This window comes from Thalia democratica, chromosome 7 (genome assembly GCF_965202585.1).
Source record: "Thalia democratica chromosome 7, ktThaDemo2.hap1.1, whole genome shotgun sequence".
NCBI classification, from domain to species: domain Eukaryota; kingdom Metazoa; phylum Chordata; class Thaliacea; order Salpida; family Salpidae; genus Thalia; species Thalia democratica.
Genome location: NC_139171.1, coordinates 40664189 through 40673978, shown reverse-complemented (window position 1 = coordinate 40673978; position 9790 = coordinate 40664189). Strand labels below are relative to the sequence as shown.

Below are 9790 nucleotides of genomic sequence, written 5' to 3'. Positions count from 1 at the left end.
AAAAAAAAAATATTTGGTTTGGGGTTGGAATTATTTAATGGGGTCCATCCAAAAATAAAGGTTTTTTTTTTGTTTTTTTTTATTATTATTGTTTTCAAACCAAAAGTAAATATTTTTTCAAATTTTTTTTAATATTTTCCCTTATTTTGCATGTTATTTAACTCTTAAATGTTTATTTTATAAATAATGCTAATATCTTTTACGATTTGGCCCCAAATCAAAATGATGAATATACACTATCATTTGCCTTGGCCATTTCCTAGATAAAAAATTGATAAAAGGAAAAAAAAAATAATAAGAGTGTGAATTACAACAAATTTAATTAAATTATTTTAGTTTAATTAAATTTGTGGTGTGCAACTCGATAACCAAAAGGTTCCTGTGTACCAGGTCCTAGGACCAAACTATAAGAGTTCTTTTTTGTCGTTCAACAAACTATAGTTCAACACGAGGCTGAAGTTTGATAGACATTTAAATATAAGATTTTTAACACATTCAAATTTTTTACTTACAGTCATTACCGCACTTTAATACCGCTCGTACTTACATTAGAACAATGAAACTCTAGAACCTTGTTCCATGTGCGTAGAACTACGTCATCAAAAAAAAATTAACTTTCTAATATGAAAAATAAAAAAGTTATGGTACGCCGAAAAATATCGAATTTATTATTAAAAAAATAGAAGAAGCTTAGTAAACATCGTTTAAAACCGCTCATACTTACATTAGAACAATGAAACTCTAGAACCTTGTTCCATGTGCGTAGAACTACGTCATCAAAAAAAAATTAACTTTCTAATATGAAAAATAAAATATTTATGGTACGCCGAAAAATATCGAATTTATTATTAAAAAAATAGAAGAAGCTTAGTAAACATCGTTTAAAACCGCTCATACTTACATTAGAACAATGAAACTCTAGAACCTTGTTCCGTGTGCGTAGAACTACGTCATCAAAAAAAAATTAACTTTCTAATATGAAAAATAAAAAAGTTATGGTACGCCGAAAAATATCGAATTTATTATTGAAAAAATAGAAGAAGCTTAGTAAACATCGTTTAAAACCGCTCATACTTACATTAGAACAATGAAACTCTAGAACCTTGTTCCATGTGCGTAGAACTACGTCATCAAAAAAAAATTAACTTTCTAATATAAAAAATAAAAAAGTTATGGTACGCCGAAAAATATCGAATTTATTATTGAAAAAATAGAAGAAGCTTAGTAAACATCGTTTAAAACCGCTCATACTTACATTAGAACAATGAAACTCTAGAACCTTGTTCCATGTGCGTAGAACTACGTCATCAAAAAAAAATTAACTTTCTAATATGAAAAATAAAATATTTATGGTACGCCGAAAAATATCGAATTTATTATTAAAAAAATAGAAGAAGCTTAGTAAACATCGTTTAAAACCGCTCATACTTACATTAGAACAATGAAACTCTAGAACCTTGTTCCATGTGCGTAGAACTACATCATCGACTAAGTAAAATAACTTGTTACTAATAAAAATAAAATATTTATGGTACGCCGAAAAATATCGAATTTATTATTAAAAAAATAGAAGAAGCTTAGTAAACATCGTTTAAAACCGCTCATACTTACATTAGAACAATGAAACTCTAGAACCTTGTTCCATGTGCGTAGAACTACGTCATCAAAAAAAAATTAACTTTCTAATATAAAAAATAAAAAAGTTATGGTACGCCGAAAAATATCGAATTTATTATTGAAAAAATAGAAGAAGCTTAGTAAACATCGTTTAAAACCGCTCATACTTACATTAGAACAATGAAACTCTAGAACCTTGTTCCATGTGCGTAGAACTACGTCATCAAAAAAAAATTAACTTTCTAATATAAAAAATAAAATAGTTATGGTACGCCGAAAAATATCGAATTTATTATTGAAAAAATAGAAGAAGCTTAGTAAACATCGTTTAAAACCGCTCATACTTACATTAGAACAATGAAACTCTAGAACCTTGTTCCATGTGCGTAGAACTACGTCATCAAAAAAAAATTAACTTTCTAATATGAAAAATAAAATATTTATGGTACGCCGAAAAATATCGAATTTATTATTAAAAAAATAGAAGAAGCTTAGTAAACATCGTTTAAAACCGCTCATACTTACATTAGAACAATGAAACTCTAGAACAGGGGTCGGCAGGCAGTTGGTGCTCGCGGGCCAAATTTCAAGTTTTTAAAATCTTCGCGGGCCACAGTTTTAGTTTTAGTGATATTTGAATAATCTTTTGGTTTTAGTTTTGGTCACACCAGAAATAGTTTTACTTTTATTCAGTTAATTACTTTAAATGACTTTTAACTAAACATAGAATGCCTAGTAAATATATAAATATTTGTTGAAATAGATTTTACATTGTTTAATATACTCAATTATTAATAAAATTTGTACTTTCTTAAATACTTAATAAGTTAAACTTAATAAAATACTTATAATATTTTACTAACAACCTAACTTTCTGTAAAAATCGAGTTTGAAAAACATTTATTGGTCACTTTTATACATTTTTTATATTATGAACCATCTTCTCATATTTTAAAAACTGTTAACTTTAGAAAATAGTTTTTGCGTCTTAAATAGTTTGTATTCTTTAGAAAATTCAGTAATTAGTTAACCAAATAAAACTAATACCTATTTATACTGTAGATAAGCTAAATCAAATTGTTTAGCATAACTAATGCTTGAATACTTAAATAAAATACCTTATTAGTAATTAATTAGTCTTTACACGGTTGCCACTTCAAAAGCAAAAATTTATGAATTATATTAACAGTTTACTAAAAGTTAAAATAGCCAAACACTTTCTGTTAATCAAGCTTAAATACATAACTAAAATATCAATAATAAAAAAAAGGACAATATGTAAATGTTCAAAAAAATACTATTAGTAAACTACACTACAGTCATAAAAACTATTCTGAGAACTCGAGGATTTATTCAAAGTGTTTTAAATAAAAGTTTCAGATACACTTGAGTTTTATAAAAATTTCTTAAACAGCTTTAACCTAGTCAGATTTTTTTTTAATTTTTAAACTAGCCTGTTTGTTTGGCAACCCTGTTTAAAATAAAGTTCACAAAATAAAGCAATACCGAAGTTTATTATCAGTGAATTAATTATATAGCTAAAAAATATTGTAATTCAGCTTTAATGGACAATTAAGTTTTTAAACATTTTTATCAAATGTATAAACATTGATTAAGCTATAAATGACTTAAAAAAACTTGTTTGTTATTAAGCACTATAGCAATTCTTTATCTGCACGAAAATATTGCATTCAAAAACAGAAAATATGAATTATAAGACGAGCTATAAGAACTATAATGCCATATTATGGAGTTATTGCGAGAAACAAAAAAAAAAACAAATCGCTTAAGTCAGTTTCAACAACGCACGTATTTTCAGTAACTGCAGACTGATCAGAAAAAACTGTTTAGGCAAGTTATAAAGTAGCAAAAGTAATTACTAAAAAAAGATACCGTTTAGAGTTAAAAAATTATTTGAGTAATTTGTGTTTTCGTTAGTAAAAATTTTTGTTTATTTCTTCAATATCAACAAGAAGTCGTGTTTAAGAAATGTCTTAAAATTATAAAGCCGCATAAACTAAATTAAGACTTAAATCAATTTGTTAAAATTTGAGAACTAACACAACAAATATGCTAAGTTTAGAATTTTATTACAGGTGGTTTTACTAATTTTGACATTTTAGAAGAATTTCTAGGTTTAGTTACTTTACAAAACACAACAATAGGTAAATATATTTTAAAACCAAAGGTGCAATGCACCAATATAAAGTTTTTTAAAGTACAACTTTTTGCTTCTATTTTTAGTATATAATTAAGTTAAAGGTAAAACAAACTATCTTAAATGATATAGAAAAATTTAAAAGATACCATTAAGATACTTTAAATGTTTTTTTAATAAAATATATTTATGTTGTAGTTTTTTTATGTCAAATCGATATTTTATAACTTTACATGTAAAAATTGTTTAAAATTCCAGGTTTTTTCAAGATTCTCAAATTCAAGGCTTTTTCAGATTTTTTAAGTATAAATTGCCAAATTTCAAGCTTTTCCGGGATTTTTTGGTAACACTAATTACACTTATATGTATACAATTAGTATAAATAATAATTTAAATTGTATCAGCTGAAAGACTTAAAATTTAAAAAATATTTTAATTCAAACTAACACTGCATTGAACAAAACACGCATCATAAATTTAATTTACCACTTTCAAAGCAAAAAATTCAGTCCGAGTGATCAAAACTAGCCTGATATTTAAGCTTACAAAAAGCAATTCAAGCCAAAAACTAAAAAATGACTAAATTAACTTGAGATTTGAAGTCTTCAAATAGTCATAGTTTTAGTGTGTGGCAGTTTTTATTTGTTTATTTGAACAAATTTAAACTATCTATATTAAAAATTTACAAACTTAATAAATTACCATTTCTCAATCTAGTTTATATTAAATTAAACAGGTAGTTCCAAAAAACAGCAACTGTTCATGTTAGTATGCAACGCATAAAAAATAACTTATTTTGCCAAAAAACATGGTTTGAAAAATCGAAAAGTATACCTAACAAAAACTTTTTTTATTTATGTCATATATATTGTTTTAAATGTGTCTGAACACACTTAGATATTACATGTAGAAACAATAATGTTAAAAAACTGTGCATAAACTAAATTATATCTAGTTAAGTATTAAATAAAAAGTGGTTTAAAATATGAGCATTTTTGTTAGTTGATGTGCATAGGAATTAATTTATAATGTAAAGAAAACTTCCAAGAAATAAAAAGTTGTCAAAACCAAAAGAAAATTAACCTTATTTCTTCTTATTATCTTTAATATTGTTATTATTGTAATTATTAATATTATTATTGTTATCATTGTTATTATTGTTATTAGTATTATCATTATTATTATTATGTTATTTAAAAGTTTTTGTGTAAGCTAGTATACATAATAATAAAATATAACATTTAGAAATAAAACTTCTGTAATAGAAACTTAGGTATAAAAACGAGTAAAAAATAATAATCTGTAAAGAAATGACATTTCTGTTAGTTACTGTGCATTACTTTTCTACAAAACGGAAAACATTTGCATTTAGCTTTTACCAAATAGTTAAAATATAACTATCTTACTAATTCAAATCACTTTTTACACTCTTTTTTTCAGAAAATAGTTTGCTGTTGTAAGAAGAAAGTTATTATGAAATAGAAAAAAAAACCTGGTAGAATGCTAACCTCTCTTTTTCACATTTTTAGGCTTAATCAGTAAAGTCTTTTAATTGTTTTAAAGTGTTATACAGGAACTTAAAACTAAATTTATCAGACAAATTTAACTTAAAAGAAATTTTTGCTCAGCGGGCCACATTTACATGCTCACGGGCCGCAAAGTTTTCTTTCGCGGGCCGCATTCCATTCAAAAAAATAACGTGCTCGCGGGCCGCAGATTTACCCTTTGCGGGCCGCATTTGGCCCACGGGCCGCAGTTTGCCGACCCCTGCTCTAGAACCTTGTTCCATGTGCGTAGAACTACATCATCGACTAAGTAAAATAACTTGTTACTAATAAAAATAAAATATTTATGGTACGCCGAAAAATATCGAATTTATTATTAAAAAAATAGAAGAAGCTTAGTAAACATCGTTTAAAACCGCTCATACTTACATTAGAACAATGAAACTCTAGAACCTTGTTCCATGTGCGTATAACTACGTCATCAAAAAAAAATTAACTTTCTAATATGAAAAATAAAAAAGTTATGGTACGCCGAAAAATATCGAATTTATTATTAAAAAAATAGAAGAAGCTTAGTAAACATCGTTTAAAACCGCTCATACTTACATTAGAACAATGAAACTCTAGAACCTTGTTCCATGTGCGTAGAACTACGTCATCAAAAAAAAAATTAACTTTCTAATATAAAAAATAAAAAAGTTATGGTACGCCGAAAAATATCGAATTTATTATTGAAAAAATAGAAGAAGCTTAGTAAACATCGTTTAAAACCGCTCATACTTACATTAGAACAATGAAACTCTAGAACCTTGTTCCATGTGCGTAGAACTACGTCATCAAAAAAAAATTAACTTTCTAATATAAAAAATAAAATAGTTATGGTACGCCGAAAAATATCGAATTTATTATTAAAAAAATAGAAGAAGCTTAGTAAACATTGTTTAAAACCGCTCATACTTACATTAGAACAATGAAACTCTAGAACCTTGTTCCATGTGCGTAGAACTACGTCATCAAAAAAAAATTAACTTTCTAATATGAAAAATAAAATATTTATGGTACGCCGAAAAATATCGAATTTATTATTGAAAAAATAGACGAAGCTTAGTAAACATTGTTTAAAACCGCTCGTACTTACATCAGAACAATGAAACTCTAGAACCTTGTTCCATGTGCGTAGAACTACGTCATCAAAAAAAAATTAATTTTCTACTATAAAAAATAAAATAGTTACGGTACCTTCAAAAGCACTTAAATATTCGAATTAAAGTCACAATCTATTTATTTTAATACACATACAACAAAGTAAATAAATATTATTTTATTAATGTACACGAATAAAGAACTGTATGATTACGCTAAAGAAGCATTTGTACAAAAACAAATTTGAAGATTTGGTCAATAACGTTTTTAACAACTTTTAGTTTTAATTTAACTTTGGAAAAAAAAAGAACATATATTTATGCGATAAATATTAACGCATAATGAACTTAAAAATCACTAATATTAATGCACACGAACAAAGAACTGTATGATTACGCTGAAGCAGCATTAGTACAAAATTATATATTTGAATATTTTGCATCAAGTTGTTTAACAACATCTCTTTAAAATTAACTTTGAAAAAAAGTAAGAAGATGTATATATTTATGCAATAAATATTAACGCATAATGAACTTAAAAAATACTAAAATTAATGCACACAAACAAAGAACTGTATGTTTACGCTAAAGCAGCATTAGTACAAAAGTATATGTTTGAAGATTTTTTTAATAAGTTTTTTAACAACTTTTAGTATCAAATTAACTTTGAAAAAAAGTTAGAACATATATGTATGCAATAAATATTAAAGCATAATGAACTTAAAAAACACTAAAATTAATGCACACGAACAAAGAACTGTATGATTACGCTGAAGAAGCATTAGTACAAAATTATATATTTGAATATTTTGCATCAAGTTGTTTAACAACATCTCTTTAAAATTAACTTTGAAAAAAAGTAAGAAGATGTATATATGTATGCAACAAATATTAAGGCATAATGAACTTAAAAAATACTAAAATTAATGCACACGAACAAAGAACTGTATGATTACGCTGAAGAAGCATTAGTATAAAAATATATGTTTTAAATAATGTTTTTAACAACTTTCTGTATAAAATTAACTTTAAAATGAAATAAGAAAATATATATTTGCATTATGTTTTAATGCAAAATAAACCAAAACAAAAACAATAGGTTTTGCAACAAGATTTGAAATAACCATGTGCAACGGTGCATAAAATTAAACTTGTAAAAAAAAACAATTAATCTATCTGTTAACAACATGAAGAATCGTCATGAAGACTTTGAACTTATTCGCACAAATCGCAGTAGTAGGTTTTATTCTTTAAAATATCAAATTCTGCTCTTGTTTTTTGTAGGCAACATTCATGAAACCAAATGCTGCAAATGTCACATCGAATCTTTAAAAAATAAATATTATAAGTACAAGTGTTGTTACTGAGAGTGATATAGAAGTATAAATTCAGTTTATTTCTTAAAAAAAAAAAAGTTATCTTTTCTTACCCATCGCACTGGACCAGGATAACCAATTAATTGTCTTGAACTCACATAATGGCGAAAGCAAACGTTACAAAAATTGACATCAACAACTGAAATAATATTTATTATTATTTAGAAAACAAACTTTATACAAATACAATATTGTCTGTTAAGTCATTTTTTTAACTTACATCCTTCATGGAGAAGTCGCACACCTATTTCTGTTCGCTTTTGTACTATATTTTTCTTACTTTTAGTTGTTAGAGTAATCGTATCTGGTAAATTTGGGTAATGCTGTATGATTTGTTCTCCAGCCTACATGTTTAAACTCTTACTTATTTTTTGGGTATAACTTAAACTAAGCGAATTTAATAAAAATAAAACAGTTTATTTATACCTCAATGACATGTACCCCACAGTTTACACCATCAATTTGTGGATTATGCCTAATGCTTACAACCTTAAAATTCATAACATTTTTGGTTGACATGTTTAATCTAGCTCTCTCTTGTCTGAAAAAATAAAATACAATTAATCTTTATTAGTTCAAAATGAAAATTAATTGTCACGATGAAATACTTACATAATGTGTTCTTTAAATGTTTCTCCATCAAGCATCTCTCCAGCTTCGTCTTTCTGAGGGTCGAATACATATATGTTTCGTTGTATTATAAACTGTTAACATAAACACTAAATTTATTATGTTATATTCAAAAAATATCTTTTGTACTTTTTTTCATAACGTAAATCCTATAATGTAATTAAATTATTCATGTTTTATTTTCTATATCGTTCACAAAAACTAAAAAAATAAATTAGATTTGTTTAGATAACAGCTCAAAATTACTCAAACCTATTAATGAGTTAAATTAATTGCTAACATATTCAAATTTACTATACTTGACAACAGTTAAATATTAAATATGTATAACAACTATTGTATAAATCAAAATGGAACAAGGTTCTAGAGTTTCATTGTTCTAATGTAAGTATGAGCGGTTTTAAACGATGTTTACTAAGCTTCTTCTATTTTCTTAATAATTAATTTGATATTTTTCGGCGTACCATAAATATTTTATTTTTATTAGTAAAAAGTTATTTTACTTAGTTGATGATGTAGTTCTACGCACATGGAACAAGGTTCTAGAGTTTCATTGTTCTAATGTAAGTATGAGCGGTTTTAAACAATGTTTACTAAGCTTCTTCTATTTTTTTAATAATAAATTCGATATTTTTCGGCGTACCATAACTATTTTATTTTTTATAGTAGAAAGTTAATTTTTTTTTGATGACGTAGTTCTACGCACATGGAACAAGGTTCTAGAGTTTCATTGTTCTAATGTAAGTATGAGCGGTTTTAAACGATGCTTACTAAGCTTCTTCTATTTTTTCATTAATAAATTCGATATTTTTCGGTGTACCATAACTTTTTTATTTTTTATATTAGAAAGTTAATTTTTTTTGATGACGTAGTTCTACGCACATGGAACAAGGTTCTAGAGTTTCATTGTTCTAATGTAAGTATGAGCGGTTTTAAACGATGTTTACTAAGCTTCTTCTATTTTTTTAATAATAAATTCGATATTTTTCGGCGTACCATAACTTTTTTATTTTTTATATTAGAAAGTTAATTTTTTTTGATGACGTAGTTCTACGCACATGGAACAAGGTTCTAGAGTTTCATTGTTCTAATGTAAGTATGAGCGGTTTTAAACGATGTTTACTAAGCTTCTTCTATTTTTTTAATAATAAATTCGATATTTTTCGGCGTACCATAAATATTTTATTTTTCATATTAGAAAGTTAATTTTTTTTTTGATGACGTAGTTCTACGCACATGGAACAAGGTTCTAGAGTTTCATTGTTCTAATGTAAGTATGAGCGGTTTTAAACGATGTTTACTAAGCTTCTTCTATTTTTTCAATAATAAATTCGATATTTTTCGGCGTACCATAAATATTTT

The 9790-nt window shown here is 25.9% G+C and overlaps 1 protein-coding gene across 1 annotated transcript; it reads right to left on the bottom strand.

Moving 5' to 3' along the window:
* Positions 1 to 7323: 7323 nt before the first annotated feature.
* On the bottom strand, positions 7324 to 8458 carry LOC145840978 (uncharacterized). Its single transcript, XM_082948337.1, has 5 exons — positions 8411 to 8458; positions 8225 to 8339; positions 8019 to 8142; positions 7852 to 7937; positions 7324 to 7748 (listed from the first exon to the last, which is right to left on the bottom strand). Exons 1-5 carry the CDS (start codon positions 8443 to 8445, stop codon positions 7638 to 7640), a joined length of 471 nt encoding a protein of 156 aa, XP_082804463.1. The 5' UTR covers positions 8446 to 8458; the 3' UTR covers positions 7324 to 7637.
* Positions 8459 to 9790: the final 1332 nt, after the last annotated feature.